Raw genomic sequence first — 20,059 nt, forward strand, 5'->3', positions numbered from 1 at the left:
AAAGAAGGACATTGAGCAGGTGCCTGGGTGGCTCAGTCTGTTAAGCATCCAACTTTGGCTCAGGTCATAATCTTGCGGTTCATGAGTTCGAGCCCCACATCGGGCGCTGTGCTGACACCTCAGAGCCTGGAGCCTGCTTCTGTTTCTGTGTCTCCCTCTCTCTCTCTGCTGCTCCCCGGCTTGTGCGTACTCTCTCCCCTCCCCCAAAATTAAAAGAAATTTTTTTAAAGGATATTGAAGAAGTTTAGTTCATATTTTGTACCTCAGAATGATAACTTCATATATTTACTCATTAAAGCTCTTTATTTTGATTCTATACAGGTTTTTCAAGGGACTGATGAGCAACTAAATGATTTATATCACAATCACCAGAGAACAGTGAGGGAGAAAGAAAGGAGACTGATAGACTGTCAGCGTGAACTGGAAAAGTTAAATAAAGAATCAAGACTTCTCAATCAGGAAAAATCAGAACTGCTTGTTGAACAGGGTAGGACAAAATGTTAACTTGGTCTCTTTTCCTGTTATATTAAACATTTTCTGCATGAATAATGAATCTCCAGGAAATTATGCTAAGTGAAAAAAGCCAATCTCAAAAGATTATATACAGTATGTTACTATATAACATTTATATAACATTTTTGAAATGTCAAATTTTTATTTTTTATTTTTATTATTTTTTCAATTTTTTAATTTATTTTGAGAGACAGAGCAAGTAGGGGAGGGGCAGAGAGAGGGAGAAGGGAGAATCTCAAGCAGGCTCCACACTGTCAGCACAGAGTCCAACGTGGAGCTTGATCCCACGAATCATGAGATCATGACCTGAGCTGAGATCAAGAGCTGGACACTTAACCGGCTGAGCCACCTAAGCACCCCTATTATTATTTTTTTAAGTTTATTTATTTTGAGAGAGAGAGAGAGAGAGAGAGAGAGAGAGAGAGAACGTGTGAGCAGGGTAGGGGCAGAGAGAGAGAGGGAGAGAGAATCCGAAACAGGCTGTACCCTCAGTGTGGAGCCCAGTGCAGGACTTGATCCCATGACTGGGAGATCATGACCTGAGCTGGAATCAGGAGTCAGTCATGTAACCTACTGAGCCACCCAGGTGCCCCAAAACGTCAAAATTTTACAAGTAGAGGACAGATTAGTGGTTGCCAGGGTTACTAAGTAGGAGAAGGGACAGGAGGAAGGTTAGTATGGTTATGGTTATAAAAGCACAAGAGGTACTATCGTGGTATTGGAGCTGTTCATTATGTTCACTGTCTTGATGGATATATGAACTTATGCAGTTAATTATATAGAACTTAATACATACAAATAGACAAAACACTGGGGAAATGTGAATAAATCTGATGGATTGTATCAGTGTCATTATCCTGACTGTGAAATTGTACTGTAGTATTGCAAAATATTACTAAAGAAAACATTGGTTTTCTACTGACAACAGTTCTGACACCAGTTGTATGGGTTTTTCCACATCAAGCAATTCTCCCACTTCTCAGTGGATAAGATTACATTCTCACACTAGTTAGAGTTAGGGCATTCCCCAAGAAGTCCCAAAAGACTGCCTCCCTAACTCAGATTCCAGTTGCAAGTCCCAAGTTGCCTGTCACATATAATTCTGATCAGTTGACTATAAATTAGGGGTCCCCACAACCCCTTTCTGAGGTCTAATAATTTGCTATAATGATTCATAGAACTTAGGGAAACAGTATTACCAGTTCATTCTAAAGGATACCACTCAGGAACAATCAAATGGAAGAGATGCATAGGGCAGGGTCTGGGGAAGGGGCCTTCAGCTTACATGCCCTCTCTGTGCAGCACTCACACATGAACAGGCACCTTGATATGTTCGCCAACCTGAAAGCTCTCTGAATGCTGTCATTTAGGGTTTTTATGGAAATTCCATTACGTAGACAAGGTTGAATAAATCATTTTAGTCATTGGTGATTCAACTCCATCTTAAGCTGCTCTCCAGAGTTGGGGATGGGGGTACTGAAAGTTCCTACTCTCTAATTACATAGTAGGTTCCTTTGACAACCAGCTCCTCTAAAATTCACCTCATTAGAATAAACTGAGATACGGCTGAATAGGATTTGAAATGAATAACAAAAGATGCTTCTTTCACCTGTATCACTCAGAAATTCTAAAAATTTTACATGCTTTGTGCCAGGAACCAGGGACAAAGACCAAATATGTATTTCTTTTTTTATATATATATAAATTCTTAAAAATGTTTATTTACTTTTGAGAGAGAGAGACCACAAGCAGGGAAAGTACAGAGGGAAAGAGAGGGAAACACACAATCTGAAGCAGGCTCCAGGCTCTGAGCTGTCAGCGTAGTGCCCAGTATAGGGCTTGAACCCACAAACCGTGAGATCATGACTTGAGCTGAAATCAGAGACTTAACCAACTGAACCTCCCAGGTGTCCCTAAATATGTGTTTCTTTTATTATGTCACATTACCATGGTTACCAATGGAGGGAACTGAGCAAAGGATATAAGACATTCTGCTGCTTTTTTTTTTTATAACTGCAATATGAATATACACTTATTTTAATTTTTAAAAATCAGTTGATGAAAGAATTACTATGGTTGTGTTTTTTAAAGGTCGTCTACAGCTACAAGCAGATCGCCATCAAGAACATATCCGAGCTAGAGATTCATTAATTCAGTCTTTAGCAACACAGCTAGAATTGGATGGCTTTGAGCGTGGACCATTCAGTGAAAGACATATTAAAAATTTTCACAAACTTGTGAGAGAGAGACAAGAGAAGGAAACAGAAATTGCCAACCAAATGATGGTAAATATTGTTATATTCTTTTGTTTGTATGAGATTCTCTAATTAAAATGTTTTAGGGGCACCTAAGTAGCTCACTCCATTGAGTGTCTGACCTTTGGTTTCGGCTCAGTTCATAATCTCACAATTTGTGTGATTGAGCCCCATTTCTGTCCTGCTCCATGCTGTCACCAGAGACTGCTTGGGATTCTCCTCTTTCTGCCCCTACCTTGCCTGTGTACTTTCTCTCTCTCAAAATAAATAAATAAACTTAAAAGAAAAGAAAGAAATAGCTTTTAAAGATTGTGTTAATTTTTGGATGGACCTCATTTTGTCTTTTTTTTTTTTTTTTTTTTAATGTTTATTTATTTTTGAGAGAGAGAGAGTGTGAGCAGGGAAGGGGCAGAGAGGAAAGGAGACACAGACTCGGAAGCTGGCTCCAGGCTTCCAGCTGTCAGTACAGAGCCTGATGTGGAGCTCGAACTCATGAACCGCAAGATCATGACCTGAGCCAAAGTTGGACACTTAACCGACTGAGCCACCCAAGTGCCCCTGTTTTGTCGTATATTTTAATTAGTGTTAGAATAAAATCTGTAGGAGATAGAAAACACCTTTATGGAAGCAACTTTTCTGAAGTTCATAAGGATAAAAATATGAAGAAGATACAGACTTATATTTTAAGTTTTATTTATTTTTTAAAGTTTCTTTTGTGAGTGACTATGAGCAGGGGAGGGGCAGAGAGAGAGGAAGACAGAATCCTAAGCAGACCCTATGCCAGCACAGAGCCCAGTGTGGGGTTTGAGCTCAGGAACCATGAGATTATGACCTGCACCGAAGTTAGATGCTTAACCAACTGAGCCACCCAGATGCCCCTATTTTGATTTTAAGTAAATTTTTTTTCTTTTTTCCCCTCATTATTTTGAGAAATAATGAACATATATCATTGTATAAGTTTAAGGCATATGGCTTGATTTACATATATTGTGAAATGGTTACCGCAGTAGGCTCAGCTAATAACCATTTTATTATATAGGTAAAAGAAAAGAAAGGGAAAAAAAATTTTCTTTGTGATGAGAACTGCTAGGATCTCCTCCCTTAACAACTTTGCTTTATACCATATGGCAGTGTTAGCTGTGGTCATCATGGTATACCTTACATCCCTAGTATTTACATATAACTGGAAATCTGTACCTTTTGACCACCTTTCTCTAATTCTCCCTCTTCCCACCCTCTACCTCTGGTGGCCCCAAATCTGATCTCTTTTTCTGAGTTTGGTTTTTGTTTCTTGAGTTTGTTTTTAGACAAAAACATAAGTGAGGTCATACAGTATTTATCTTCCAAAAGTTCTTTTTAAAGGTAATCATAAAAAAAGTTTGCTCATAACTAATAATGATTATCTCAAGATGATGGTCATTACATTTTTTTGTACTTTTTAAATTTTCTTTAGTGTGCATCTATTAATTTTGCGTTCAAGAAACTTATTAATAAGTTCAGTGAAAAAATTATTAATGCTCGTTTTCCTCATGTGTATTTAGAATGACTTTGCAGAAAAAGAGACTATGAAACAAAAACAGATTGATGAGATAAGGGATAAGAAAACTGGACTGGGAAGAATAATTGAGCTAAAATCAGAAATCCTAAGTAAGAAGCAGAATGAGCTGAGAAATGTGAAGTATGAATTACAGCAGTTGGAAGGATCTTCGGACAGGATTCTTGAACTGGACCAGGAGCTCTCAAAAGCTGTAAGACATTATTTGAGTAATCCAATAATTTTAAGGTGTAGGTAGGACACTTAGAATCTTGCATTCTGAAGTATTTTATCTACTGCTAATCCTAAGATACTGGCATTTCAATAAAAATGTCCACCTTGTTTAGGAATCTCATATAAAATTAAAAAATATGAGTATTATAATTACACCAACTCTTTGATTCTGGCACTGGGTGGATTGAAAATTAGAATCACCTAGGAATCTTTTTAAAAACACTTATGCTTAGACCATTCCTAATCAAAATCTCTAGGGTGGAGAATGGAAGGTCCACTCAAAGCCAGGTGATTCTTATGAGTACTTTGGTTAATAACCACTTACCTAAGTTAAAAGTATTTTCCCTCTAGGTTCCACACACTGTAGATTTTCTATGATTATTGCCATGTTATCACTTTTTATATGGTAAAAATTTTCTTAGCTCATCTCTTCTTTTTTATGAATTTCCAGATTTTCTTCTTCATTTGTAATCTGTCCCCTTGCTTCACACCTCTGCCACCAAAGTAGGCATTGTAAAGTTTGGCAATTCTCCCTCTCAGATTCCATCTTGATAATTTAAGTAAACATTGCTATTTGCAAACATTTCTGTCAATTTAGCAGTTTGTCACAATATTGCCTTGTGATGGGGAATCACCCGTCAGAAGAATCACTAAACTATATACTTAGATGTATTTTTCTCAGTTTTACAGTAAATACTCAGTTTTTTTCCTCTTTGACCTTCCAGGTTCATTTACTAATTCTCTACCATTATAGTAAGGCAGCTTTATAAGATTTTCCTTAAAAATCTTGTTTCTTAAGCTTTTTCTCTTGTTGGATAAAAGCAAACAATCATTTTGTCATTGTTTTAACATGAATATATAAATTTGTGTGTTTGAATTTTTGATAAGGAACGTGAGCTAAGCAAGGCTGAGAAAAACAGCAATGTAGAAGCTCTAAAAACAGAAGTAATAAGCCTTCAAAGTGAGAAAGCAGACCTAGACAGGACCCTGCGTAAATTGGACCAAGAGATGGAACAGATAAACCATCATACGACAACACGTACCCAGATGGAGATGCTGACCAAAGACAAAGTATGACCTTGCTTTTTGTTCTGATTATACTTTCTGGTATTTGAAATAACTATGGAATATTTAGTTCATACTGGCATTATATTTTAGGAGTTAAGTGAGCTTAATACTCTGTAAAATCAGGGCACCTGAGTGGCTCAAGTCGGTTAAGCGTCTGACTTCGGCTCAGGTCACGATCTCATGGTTCTTGAGTTCGAACCCTGTGTCGGGCTCTGGGCTGACAGCTCAGAGCCTGGAGCCCGCTTCAGATTCTGTGTCTCCCTCTTCCTGTCCCTCCACTGCTTGCACTCTGTTTCTTGCATTGTCTCAAAAATAAATAAGCATTTAAAAAAAAAAAATACTCTATACACTTTGGAGTTTAAAAACTTTTTTGTAATTAAAAAAATTAATATAGAAGAATATATACACATGCACATTGCTATTAATTTTTATCATATCTCATACAGAAGTTTTCTTTTTTTTAACGTTTATTTATTTTTGAGAGAGAGAGAGAGAGATACCATGACCAGGGGAGGGGCAGAGAGAGGGAGAGACACAGAATCTGAAACAGGCCTCTAGGCTCTGAGCTGTCAGCACAGAGCCCGATATGGGGCTTGAACTCTGAACGGTGATATCATGACCTGATCCGAAGTCAGACACTTAACTGACTAAGCCACCCAGGTGCCCCTCATACACAAGTTTAATTTTCATGTTTTCAGACTTGTTACTTTTTTCTCTTATGCACAGAAGGCAATCCCCACTGTAAGACTTTAAGAAATTTTGTATTCTAGGGGCGCCTGGGTATCTCAGTTGGTTAAGCGTCTGACTTTGGCTCAGGTCATGATCTCACAGTTAGTGGGTTCGAGCCCCCCTCAGGCTCTGTGCTGACAGCTCAGAGCCTGAAGTCTGTGTTTGGATTCTGTCTCCCTCTCTCTATCCCTACCCTGCTTGCTCTTTCTCTCTCTCTCTCTCTCTCTCTCTGTCTCTCTCTCTCAAAAGTAAATAAAACATTAAAAAAAATTTTTTTTTTTTAAATTTTGTATTCTTTCATTTTTAGCAGTTTGTTTTTTAAGCCTAGAACTTTAATCAGTCTAGAATTTATTTGTTTTCTTAGGGGCACCTAGCTAGCTCAGTTGGTAGAGCATGTGACTCTTGAGCTTGGAGTTTTAAGTTAAAATTTGTGTTCTTCATGTAATGTGGAGTTCTTGGATTTCATAAAAAAAAATTTTTTTTTCTATAGTCTGACAAAGATGAACAAATCAGAAAGATAAAATCTCGCCACAGTGATGAATTAACTTCATTGTTAGGGTATTTTCCCAACAAAAAGCAGCTTGAAGACTGGCTTCATAGTAAGTCAAAAGAAATTAATCAGACCAGGGACAGACTTGCCAAATTGAAGTAAGTATTTGCAACTTGTAGAAATGTAATACAGATCTCTTATTTCATGCTTTTATTTTTCACTGTTTTAATGTCTTGTCATTTATTGTCATAAAATGGTATGTCTTGTGTTAATTGACTTTGGTTCTACTGTATTTTATGAATCAAGTAAAATGGTGACATTGATTTGGGCCTTTTGTTCCTTGAAAGTTTGCAGAACTTAGTGAGAGGATTAAAATTCTCCTTTTTAAAAATGACACCTGAAACTATAAAACCCCTAGAAGAAAATATAGGGGGAAAGCTTCATTATATTGAAATTGACAAATATTTTCTTGAACCTGATCCAAAAGCACAGGGAAACAAACCAAAAATAGACAAATGGGGGCCTGCGTGGCTCAGTCAGTTAAGCGTCCTATTCTTGATCTCAGCTCAGGTCTTGATCTCCCGATTCATGAGATCGAGCCTCACATCAGATCCCTGCTAACAGTGCAGAGCCTGCTTGGGATTCTCTCTCTGCCTCTCTCTGCCCCTCCGAAGCTCATGCCCGCCCTTTCTCTCTCTATCAAAATCAATAAATAAAGTGGTTTTTTTTTTTTTTAAGTAGACAGATGGGACTACATCAAAGTTAAAAACTTCTACACAACAAAGAAAACAATAGTGGGAAAAGTCAACCGACCGAATGGGAGAAAATATTTACAAACTATATATCTAGTAAAGGTTTATTATCTAGAATATGTAAAGAACTCCTATAATTCAACAACACAAAAACAGATAATTGGATTTAAAAATGAGCATGGGCACCTGGGTGGCTTAGTTGGTTAAGTGTCCGACTTCAGCTCAAGTGATGATATTGCAGTTCGTGAGTTCAAGCTCCACATTGAGCTCCATGCTGACGGCTCAGAGCTGGAGCCTGCTTCAGATTCTATGTCTCCCTCTCTCTCTGCACCTCCCCTGCTCTCATTTTCACTCTCTCTCAAAAAACAAATAAGCATTTAAAAATTTTTTTTAAAAAATGGGCAAAGGACTTGAATAGACATTTCTCCAGAGGCAATATTCAAATGGCCAGTGAGCATATGAAAAAATGTTCAGTATCACTAATCATCAGGGAAATGCAGCTCAAGGCCACAATGAGATAACACATCATACCAGTTAGGATGACCACTACCAAAAAAAACAAAAAAACAAACAAACAAAAAAAAACAGAAAATAACAAGTGTTGGTGAGGATGCTGAGAAATTGGAACCTTTGTGCATTGTTAGTGAGAATGTGAAATGATACAGGTGATATAGAAAATGCGTGTCTTTCAAAACAGAATTACCAGATCCAGCAGTTGCACTTCTGAGTATATATTCAAAAGAATTGAAAACATCTTGAAGAGATTTTTGAAAATCCATGTTTATTATAGAATTATTCTCAGTAGCCAGATGAATGGATAAAGACTCGGTATATGTTTGTGTATAACAATATTAACTCAGCTTTGAAAAAGAAGGAAATCCTGGGCTCCTGGCTGACTCATTTGGTCAAGCGAGTGACTCTTGATCTCTAAGTTGTGAATTCAAGCCCCATGTTGAGTGCAAAACTTACTTAAAAAAAAAAAAAAAAGGTTCACCCATCAACTTGGATGAACCTTGAAGGATATTATGTTTAGTGAAATAATTTAGTTTCAAAAGAACGAATACTATATGATTCCACTTAAAAGACCTACCCAAATAGTCAAACTCTTAAAAACAGAAAGTATAATGGTGTTGCCAGGAAATGGGGGAAGAGGGAAAGAGGAATTGTTGTTCAGTGGTTACACAGTTTCAGTTTTACAAGATGTAAAAGTTTTAGAGATAGGTTGCACAATAATGTGTGTATAGTTAACACTGTACTGTGCACTTAAAAGGTTAAGATGGTAGTTTTTAATGTGTGTTTTTTACCACAATAAAGAAAAAGTGATCACTTTTTTCTAATGTCACTTTGAGTGGTGGTTGGATAAGAGTCAAAAATTCCTTACAGATTTTTGAGGAAGATAGTGGATTTGGCTTTGACCATGTTTAATTTGTGCTTGTTGTGGAAATATCTCTTAGGGAGATACTGGAGTTTGAAGTTCAAGAGATTGGAAATTGTTGCTTTGTAAGTAATAATTGAAGTCATTAGTATAGGCAATATCACTTTAAAGGGGTTTATGCAAAGAGAAGAGAAAAGGTTATGGTCTGATGCCTCAGAAACAGCAGCTTTTACTGTTGGTAAGCAATGAAGAAGAGCAAGTAAAGGAAACTAGAATTAGGGGAGCCGGGGTGAGAGCCAAACAGGAGTGGTTCTTGTTCTTGATGCCTTGAGAAAATAGACTTTCAAGGAAGTGGCCAACAATGTTTGGTGCTAAGATAGTGGTGTTGATGAGCATTGCTTAGTGACTAGGATGATCAAAGCATCATCTGTATTAGTTACTTTTATTTTTCCAGATTTTTACTGTGTCTCAAAATGGGAAGTATCAAGATATAGCACACATGCATTCATATACACTCATCTGAAACAAATTTCTCAAAATAGTACATGTCCTAACTATGCTCATTCTGCTCCAATATATTTTATTCTGTTTTGTTTTTTAAGATAGGTTGAATATAATGCATTATATTGATTACATGCCTTGCCTAGTGCATCATAACCTGCAAAGTGAAAAACCCTGATCTTTGTCAGTATGGAGGTTGGCTAGGATGATATTTAAGAGTTGGAATGGAGGGGTGCCTGGGTGGCTCAGTTGGTTAAGCGTCCAACTTAGGCCTAGGTCATGATCTCATAGCCCGTGTTGGGCTCTGTGCTGACAGCTTGGGGCCTGGAGCCTACTTTGGATTCTGTGTCTCCCTATTTCTCTGCCCTTCCCCTGCTCACACTCTGTCTCTCTTTCTCTCTCAAAAATAAACATTTAAAAAAAAAGGAGGAATGGAGATAAATTGTACTAGTGAGCAAAATCTTCCATGAATGAGAGGGAATGGATGATGAGACCTAAGTAGATGACAGCAACAATGAAGGGATGAAGGAGAAGTTCTTATAGGAGAGAAGGGAAGTGATATTGTGAAAGGGTCCTACCTACCTACTCAAACTTTTCAAACTGATTTCTCATGTTTTAAAATTGTAATCTATATTTGTTCTTATTTTAGCAAAGAACTAGCTTCAGCTGAGCAAAATAAAAATCATTTAAATAATGAACTAAAAAGGAAAGAAGAGCAGTTGTCCAGTTATGAAGACAAGCTGTTTGATGTTTGTGGTAGCCAGGATTTTGAAAGTGATTTAGACAGACTTAAGGAAGAAATTGAAAAATCCTCAAAACAACGAGGTAAGTTACCTTCTTTTTTTACTTTTTTATATGTATGTTTATTTTTGAGAGAAAAAAATATTATTGGGAGAGACAGGGAGAGGGAATGACAGAGGATCCAAAGCAGGCTCTGCACTGACCACAAAGAACCTGTTGTGAAGCTCAAACTTATGAACCATGAGATCATGACTCGAGCTGAAGTCAGACACTCAACTGATTGAACCACCCAGGTGCCCTAAGTTACCTTCTTTATAATATTGAGGTACTTTGACGCTTATGAATTTTCACTCACAGGTAACTGTTAAGGATGAGAGATTTAAAAACGTGGTTCTGGAGCCAAATGGCTTTAGTCCTGATTCTACAACTTGATGGCTGTGTGACTTTGGGCAAATTATCAAATCTTTCTTTTACTTCAGACTTATCATCTGAGGACATAATTACCTACAATTTAGGGTTTGAGGGAAGAGTAAATGAGATTATTAGTATAAACCTCTTAGAACAGTTTCTGGCACATAATATGCTCTAAAATTTTGTTACAGTTTTTGTGTGTTACCAGAAAGTAATTAATACAAATCTGAATGTATTGTGTCCTTCCAAAGATTATGTAAATATCAGAGAATTTTTATGTCTATAATGTGTTTATAAAGGAAGAATAATCATATACATATGGGAAAGGATTATAACCATCATGACAAAACTATATTTTATATTCCTCTCACTGGTAATAATATTTATTTTCTTAAAATAGCCATGCTGGCTGGAGCCACGGCAGTTTACTCCCAGTTCATTACTCAGCTAACGGATGAAAACCAGTCATGTTGCCCTGTCTGTCAGAGGGTTTTTCAGACAGAAGCTGAATTACAGGAAGTCATCAGTGATTTACAGTCTAAGCTGCGGCTTGCTCCAGATAAACTCAAGTCAACAGAATCGGAACTAAAGAAAAAAGAAAAACGGCGTGATGAAATGCTGGGACTTGTCCCCATGAGGTGAGAATATGGGTTTACCATTACTGTACATGTAACAGTAGCACCGTAAAAGTTACTCATCCAGGGGTGTCTGGTTGGCTTAGTCAATTAAGCACTTGACTGTTGATTTCAGCTCAGGTCATGATTTCACATTTCACGAGTTTGAGCCTTGCATTGGGCTCTATGTTGACAGTGCAGAGCCTGCTTGGGATTCTCTCTGTCTCTCTCTCTCTGTCTCAAAAATAAACAAACATTAAAAAAAAAAGGTACCCATCCAGTCCCTGGCCATATTTTAGGTGTTGAGTAATGTGTTGAATGAGTAAAAAGTCAAGTCAGGATTCTCAGCCAGTATGTCCCCTTTCATGTTATTTATGTGATAAGAAAAAATAACTATTTTGTTTAAAGGTGAGCAAACTTCTTAAACTACTCACAGGGTAGATATAATCTTAACTTTTTTTTGTTTTGTGTGTATGTTTATTTAATTCCTGAGACTTGGCTTAGGAACGGAAATTTTGACAGATTTTGAATTGTTTGCTAGTATGGTGCTTTCTAAACCTAGCAAAAGAATTAAAGTCTTAGAAAGCTCCCCCAAAAGAAATTTTAAACTATATTTTTATGTCTTTCCCACTTTCAAAAAGAATGAATCATAGTGATTTGTATTGTTTATTTTCCCTCACTTATTCAAGAAATTCAAATGATGGTCTCTTTATAAATCAGATCAAGTCAGAAAGTCTGTGATGATATCTTGTTGTCTCCCACAATATAGAGCATGCAGCTGGTCACAGAGACCAATATGACATAGTCTCTAAGGAACTGATGCTCTAAGTAGACAAGCTCTCAGAATTGAATATTTAGAAAGCAGCGCTTAATAAAGTACTTAATTGGTTCAGACCAATACATTAGTTAAGAGAGAAGCCAGTGGACTATAGAATGAGAATAAGATTTTGAGAACGAGATGGGAGGGGAATATAAAGCATAGGGAAGTTGGTTCAACTCTATTAACAGAAGAAAAGTGGAGAGAGAAATGAGGACAGTGTGTGTGAAGGGGAGAGGAGCATGACCTGTGCTGCAATAGAAAGGTGATCTAGAGTTGGAAGAATCATGTGGGGAGATTGATTTCCAAAAGTTAGGAAGATAGGGCTACATTATGTTCAGACCTAGTTACAACTCCCTCTGATAGGTCATAGGGAGTCATCTTTAGGGATTTATGAAAAATGTGTTTTAAGAAATTAATCTCATGTTAATATATTGAATGGATAAGAGTGAGAACAACTCAGTTAAGAATCTGACTCTTAGTTTTCGCTCAGGTCGTGGTTTCGCAGTTCATGGAATTGAGCCCTGTGTCAGGGTCTGTGCTGACATCCTGGAGCCTGCTTGGGATTCTCTCTTTCTCCTTCTTTCTGCCTCTCTCCCCCACTAACTCACACGCTTTCTCTCTTTCTCTCAAAATAAATAAATACATACTAAAAAAAAAAAAAAAAAAAATGTGGGGCACCTGGATGGCTTGGTTAAGTATCCAACTTCGGCTCAGGTCATGATCTCACAGTTAGTGAGTTCAAGCCCTGCATCGGGCTCTGTGCTGGTGGTGCGGATCCTGCTTGGGATTCTCTCTCTCTCCCTCTTTCTGATTCTTCCCCACTTGCCCACTCTCTCTCTCAAAATAAATAAATAAACTTAAAATTATTTAAAAAAAAAAAAAAGAGTGAGAACTACTCTTGAAGCAGAAAAGCCAGGAGGGTATGTTGTCCTGGAAAACCAAAGAGAAATTTCAAGAGAAAAAGTCAGAAAAGTCTAAGCAGATAGGCTTTGTGGTAGCCATCCTCCAAGATGATCCCCAGTGATCCCTACCTGCTGGTATTCATGCTCTCGTATAGTCTTCTCCCACGTTCTAGGATTGGTCTGTGTAACCAATAAAATATGACAGAAGTGGTAGTGTGTCCCTTCCAGGATTCAGTTATATAAGACACTACTAGCTGCCTGCTCGCCTTTTCTTTTGGAAATGGGTGAAGCCACCTGCCATATGAGCAGCCCTGTGGAGGGCCCCACTTGACAAGGACCTGAGGCCTTCAAACAACCACACGAGTGAGTACCACTTGGAAATTGATTCTCCAGCAGTCAAGCCTTGAGATGACTGTAGCCCTGGCCAGCAGCTTGACTGCCACTTCAGTGAGACATCCTGAGCCAAAAGTACCTGGATGGCTGTTTCTGATCTCAAAATAAGTGCTGTTGTTTTGGGCTGCTGAGTTTTGGAATGTTTTGTTATGTAACAATAGATAACTAATATAGTCTTCAGGGTGAAAACTAGATTATTGGAGGCTATAGAGGGAATGTGATAAGGAGACAAAAGCAGTAGTTTGAGAATGAAAAGGAGGGAAAGGAATAAGGCAGTGTCTTGAAAGGAAAAAGATTAAGTAAAAGATAAAATGTCAAGTTGGTAGAAAGTGCACTTAGAGGAAATGTGAGCTTAGTTCTGTGTCATATTGATATAAGTAGCAGAAATCAACATTGTATTATATTTTAGGACCCTTGCCATCAGAGCTCCCCTTCTCAGAGTAGGGTACATACTTTATTCATTGCTTTACTTCCTTAATTCCTTCTGTGTTGTAATACTAGTAACTATTTGCTGAATGAATGAGAGCTGTAGTATCTGTTCAGTTATTTACTGTTCCGTGACAGCCTCCTCAAAACTTAGTGCCTCACAACAACCATTTATTAGGATTTTCTGTGGCATGACTGGGCTTAGGTGGGTAGTTCCTCACTTAGGGTTTTTCATGCAGTTGCAGTCAGATGTTGGCTGCAACATCTGCCATCTCAAGTCTCTACTGGGCTCAGTGTTCAAGATGGCTCACTCAGATGACTTTCAGTGACACTGACTATTAGCTGGGAGCTCAGCTGGGGCTGTCAAACACAGTGCCCTCGCATGGCCCACACATGTGTTTTGGGCTTTTGGCAGCAGAGTGGTTGGATTACCAAATGAAGGATCCTAAGAGTGAGTAGTAAAAGATACAGGCAATAGAAACTGCTAGTATCTGAAGGCCTGGGCCCAAAACCTGGCACAGTGTTACTTCTGCTGTTGACTATTTGGTCAACAGTAGTCACAGAGCCTGCCAAGATTCAATGAGAGGACACAGACTCCACCTCTCATTAGGAGGAATGTCAAAGTACTCGTGGCTGACTAATCCATATAGTACCCTAGTATCCGGAGTGGCCACTATATGTCACTCTGGTTACTACACACAAAGTAAGATGTCCTGAAGCTAGAAAAATAAATATGTAGTGTGAGAGGTAAATCAGTGCCTTGGAGAAAAGTATATAGCAGAGTAAGGAAGTACAGAAGAGGGTAATTGCTGTTGAAGGTGACAACTGAGTGTAGACATGAGAGAAATAAGGGACAATATTTGTCCAGCAGAAGAGCATTCCAGGCAGTCCAAAATCCCTGAGGCCAAAGGGAAAATGGTTGACGATGAGCTCAGAGAGGTAGTGAGGAACCAGATTTTGCTTATCCTCTTTGAGGGAAATTTTTTTTGTTGTTGTTAATATTTATTTATTTTTTAAGAGAGAGAGAGGGAGACCCGGTTCCAAAGCAGGCTCCAGGCTCTGAGCTGTCAGCAGAGAGCCTGACGCAGGACTCAAACTCAGGAACCATGAGATCATGACCTGAGCTGAAGTTGGATGCTTAACCACCTGAGCCACCCAGGCGCCCCAAGGGAAATATTTTTATTTAAAGGCCAAAACTCATCAATACTTAATATATTAAGACCATCATCATGAATGAAATCTCAGATGAAAATATACGTGTTTATCATTTTGCTTAGTACTGAGTCAGGTTTATTTATTATGACAGCTCAGTAAAAACTCATTATTTTTCCCCATTGCTTTGAAAGATGTTTTCACCCAACCAACCATATCTGTATTGGTTTCTTTTACTTAAAAGCCCCTTGGAAAAGGAATGCTGTCACACAAATAGAACTGAGTTTCTGAAAATTTTACACAAAAGAACACAGTCCTAATCTCAATACCCCATTCTTTTGGGAAACGTCTTTATGCTTATGATACTTATTTTAGCATCTTAGGTAATCATCAGAAAAGAAGGCATCAAAATCTGGACCACATCGATTAGAGGTTTTTTGTGTGCATGTGAAAATGTAAAAATAGGGTTACAATTGAATGGATACCTGTAGTTTTCCACAAAGATGTCCCCAGTCAAGTGAATGCTTGACTGTCTTTGGGCTATCGTAGCCATGTTACTGTCTAGGTACTAGGAACATACTTTAAGACCAACTCCTGGTCTATGACCACAAGATTCAGGAAGTAATGTGAGCATGGAATTACTCTGAATCTGCATACCTTCATAATTACTCAGGAAATTTTTTCATCTCAGTGGCATAACAAACTATAGGTCTTCTGTTGCCACCGATCAGTTCAGGTTGGCATTTCTTGGTCGTAGTGTAGACTTAAAAATTGTTAACTCATAGCAGTGTGCCAGAGCTAACTCTTGAGTTTCGGGTTTTTCCTTTAGTTTACTGTAAGACTCCACTAGAAATCAATTTAATTTATTGTACTAACTTTTAATTTAGAATTTGGAATTTTTCAGAAATAAAATTGATAGCTTTTTTTTTTTAGGGTTAAATACAAATTTTGTTTCAGAGGTTCAACAAAGTTAGATGTGGAGCCAGTCTTCCTGCCACCAGAGTGGTAGTCCATTAGCTACAGTAGGTGTGATAAACTGGCTAACAGCTTTTGTACCATAATCCCATGTGGCATTTGGCTGAGTGGTCTCCTTCCTTTTTTCCATCTTTTTTTTTAAACGTTTTATTTTGAAATAATTGTAGACTTAGAGAAAAATTACAAAAAATAGTACAGAAAATTCACCTCTACCCTTCACCTAGCTTTTCCTCATGTTCACAATTTATGTAACCATAAACTAGTTATCAAAACCAAGAAATTAACATTTGTGTGATGCTGTTAACTACAAACCATATTCGAATTTCAGCACTTTCCATTAATGTTGTTTTTCTGTTTCAGGATCCATCCCAGGATCCGACGTTGCATTGTTTTTATTTCTCCTTAGGCTCCTGCAGTCTTCAGCATCTCTTCATTCTTTGTTTTTCACCATCTTGATACTTTTGATCAGTATGGTCAGTTAATTTATAGAAAATCTCTGTTTGGCAAAATGCACAGTAATACAGTAGTCACCCTTATCTGCAGTTTCACTCTCTGCTGTTTCCATTACCTGAGCTCAACTGTGGTCCAGAAGCAGATGATCCTCCTGACATATATTAACAGTAGCCTCATTTGAAGTCACAATGCCTACATCATTCTCCTCACTTCATCTCATCATGTAGGCACTTTATCATCTAACATCACCACAAGAGGAGGAAGGGTACGGTACAATAAGATATGTTGAGAGAGACCACATTCATATAACTTTTATTATAGTATATTGTTATAATTGTTTTATTAATAGTGTTAATCTCTGTGCCTAATTTATTTTTTTAAAAAAGGGGTTTTTTATAGTGTTTATTTATCTTTGAGAGAGACACAGAATCTGAAGCAGGTGCCAGGCTCTGAGCTGTCAGCACAGAGCCTGACACAGGGCTCCAAACTCCCAAACTGTGAGATCATCTCCTGAGCCAAACTGACTAAGGTTAAGGTGGTTGGACACTTAACCAACTGAGCCACCCAGGCACCCCTGACTGTGCCTAACTTATAAACTCTATCATAGACTTGTCTATATAGGAAAAAACAGTATATATAAGGTTCAGTTTGTATATAAGTGGGTTTGAGGCATCCACTAGGGATCTTGGAATATATCTCCTGTGGAGAAGTAGGGGGGAATATTGTAATTTTTGTGAGTAAGATCTGCCATCGGATACTAAAATGAGTGGGCAGAAATTTGAGGGGCACCTGGGTGGCTAAGTCAGTTGAGCATCCAACTTCAGCTCAGGTCATGATCTCATGGTTCATGAGTTCATGCAAGCCCTGCATCAGGCTCTCTACTGTCAGTGCAGAGCCTGCCTTGGATCCTCTGTCCCCTGTCTCTCTCTGCCCCTTCCCTGCTCACAATCTCTCTCTCAAAGATAAACAAGCATTTAAAAAAAAACTTTTCTTAAGTTTGAGAAGAAATGAGATAATGACATAGTCCCAACATATTTCTCCTAATATAAGTTATTAATTACAAAGAGAAAAATAGTAACATTATAGCAGATAAATCTGGCTGATACCATGTTACCTAAGTGAACAAGACTAACATCTCTAGTAATAAGATGTAATGAATGACATCATGTCCTCACTGATGAGATGCCCTGAGAAGGGTACAGTCACTTCTATGATATTCTTGCCAAAAATTTAGGACTTCCGTTTCATGATAAAAAAAAAAAAACATTAGATAGCTTATTTTTAATTGTGTGTTCTCTGTTAAGGCAAAGCATAATTGATTTGAAGGAGAAGGAAATACCAGAATTAAGAAACAAACTGCAAAATGTCAACAGAGACATACAGCGCTTAAAGAATGACATAGAAGAACAGGAAACACTCTTGGGCACAATAATGCCTGAAGAAGAAAGTGCTAAAGTATGCCTGACAGATGTTACAATTATGGAAAGATTCCAGGTAAGTTTATTGTAGTTTAAGGCAGAATAAAACTTGTTTCCTGGTGTTTTAAATGTGAAATGTGAGAGTGGTAAAAAACAGTACATCGTGTTCACGTATAGTTTGCATTTAGAGTTCCCTGTCCTGAACTGCAGATAGTCTGAGTGAGTACTGCTTAAACTTTACATTCCTGGGTTTCGATGTTTTATTCATAAATATGAGAGTTAAGAAGTAGTCCTATTTATTTTCATTTTAGTCAGTTTGCTTTTGTCATTTCAGTTATTAAAATTCATTTCATCCTATTAAACTTTGTTAAAATTATATCTGAAATCAGTTGCAGATTTAGATTTTAAAATAATAGCAATTAAATTTTTAAGATTTTGAATAATTATAATGTAGCAAGTTTGTTAAAGGAAATAACTGTTTTATTCTTAAGATGGAACTTAAAGATGTTGAAAGAAAAATTGCACAGCAAGCAGCTAAGCTGCAAGGACTAGACTTGGGTAGAACTGTCCAGCAAGTAAACCAGGAGAAACAAGAAAAACAACACAAGTTAGATACAGGTAATAGAGTCTTTCTTCATGTACGCATAGAGACTTGATCCCAGCTTATGCTTTTTATCATAAATTTTGTATCTGTTATGTTCTTCCAGTCCACAGTATATCCACTCTTTTCTCAAAAGAGAAAAGTTTCCTTGCTTTGCACAACAGATTTTAAATGATGGGAGGTTTTGAATGATAAGTGTCAGAGGAGCTCTACTGTTTCTGCCCTGTGATCCTTACCCATGGCTGGTCAAGAGGGGTTTTGTAGCACTTTTACTATAGGGGGTGGGACCCATGGAAACTCAGCCTGTGTGAATTCCATAGAATCCATATAAGGAAGGTTGCTGTTTGTAATATTTTCTGTATCCTTAACATTAGTCACGGTGTGAATGTATTTTGATGCAGTTTCCAGCAAGATTGAATTGAATCGTAAGCTTATACAGGACCAGCAAGAACAGATTCAACACTTAAAGAGTACAACAAATGAACTGAAGTCAGAGAAACTTCAGATATCCACTAATTTACAACGTCGTCAGCAACTGGAGGAGCAGACTGTGGAATTATCCACTGAAGTTCAGTCCTTATTCAGAGAGATAAAGGTAAAAAGATTCATACATACATACATGTTTTTTGCCTTAGTTCAAACACATGAAGTGCTCTTTATTGCTGTAGTGGCTAAAACTATGGATATTGTGAGGATCAAATGAAAATAGTATAATTCTTTGCATGGCTCCTAGGTGATGGAACTTGTACTAATAGGTAAAGATGTCTGGGAGGATTTTGGCCATAATAAGCAAGAATTGGCTGCCTGGTTAAATAGTGAATTTCCTGTCATTGGAGGTGGTCAGCGCGTGGCTGGCTAACTACATACATGATTGTATGGGACATTTGTCTTACCTGCAGATTACTCTATCTATGGCAGACACTGCCTCCCACTCATAACACTTTTTCTCTTTGATTCGAGATGTAGTCTCAGAGTCCTTCCCAATGTAGTGAGCAGGCACATGGAATGGAAATCATTTGGCATTCCTTATCTAGATTAATCAAAATAACAATCTTACCTAGTTTTTTTCATAATTATAAACATTCACTAGGCACTAAATAAATTATGAACCTGTCATTAAATATTATAAATGTTTCTTAAGTATTTTTTTACTATAAATTATCAGAGGCTTAGAGTGTGATATAAAATAGTAATACCTTGGGGTGCCTGGGTGGCTCAGTCGGTTAAGTGTCCGACTTTGGCTCAGGTCGTGATCTCACGGCTTGTGAGTTCAAACCCCACGTTGGGCTCTGTGCTAACAGCTCAGAGCCTGGAGCCTCTTCAGATTCTGTGTCTTTCTCTCTCTCTTTGCCCCTCCGCCGCTCACACCCTGTCTCTGTCTCTCAAAAATAAATAAACATTAAAAAAAAATTTTAAATAGTAATACCTTACGTTTGTATAATTTTTTTTTTCTGTTTATGAAGCCCTTTGACATTAAAGAGTTCAGTGTCTTAGTAATCCTTTTGAGATATGTGGCTATAATCTCTTTTATACAAAAGAGATTGAGACTTAAAGATGTCCCATGTCTTAGCCAAGTTCATGCAGCTAGTAGGAGGCAGGGTTTTCAGATAGGTTTTCAGTGTCTAAGACATTGGACTTCACACTACACCATACGTCTTCTCATTACGAAAAAATATACCTAACACTCAAGTAATACTAAAGA

General features: G+C 37.7%; 1 protein-coding gene across 1 annotated transcript in view; it reads left to right on the forward strand.

Moving 5' to 3' along the window:
* Positions 1 to 20,059, forward strand: part of RAD50 (RAD50 double strand break repair protein) — a 95,390-nt gene that overhangs the window by 33,686 nt on the left and 41,645 nt on the right. Inside the window, exons 7-16 of the mRNA XM_007087770.3 lie at positions 322 to 487; positions 2,605 to 2,798; positions 4,310 to 4,516; positions 5,425 to 5,607; positions 6,824 to 6,981; positions 10,101 to 10,276; positions 11,004 to 11,241; positions 17,643 to 17,832; positions 18,248 to 18,374; positions 18,759 to 18,952. Of these exons, the coding sequence (XP_007087832.1) occupies positions 322 to 487; positions 2,605 to 2,798; positions 4,310 to 4,516; positions 5,425 to 5,607; positions 6,824 to 6,981; positions 10,101 to 10,276; positions 11,004 to 11,241; positions 17,643 to 17,832; positions 18,248 to 18,374; positions 18,759 to 18,952 (1,833 nt within the window). The remainder of the gene's footprint in view (positions 1 to 321; positions 488 to 2,604; positions 2,799 to 4,309; positions 4,517 to 5,424; positions 5,608 to 6,823; positions 6,982 to 10,100; positions 10,277 to 11,003; positions 11,242 to 17,642; positions 17,833 to 18,247; positions 18,375 to 18,758; positions 18,953 to 20,059) is intronic.

The sequence above is a fragment of the Panthera tigris genome, chromosome A1, assembly GCF_018350195.1.
Source record: "Panthera tigris isolate Pti1 chromosome A1, P.tigris_Pti1_mat1.1, whole genome shotgun sequence".
NCBI classification, from domain to species: domain Eukaryota; kingdom Metazoa; phylum Chordata; class Mammalia; order Carnivora; family Felidae; genus Panthera; species Panthera tigris.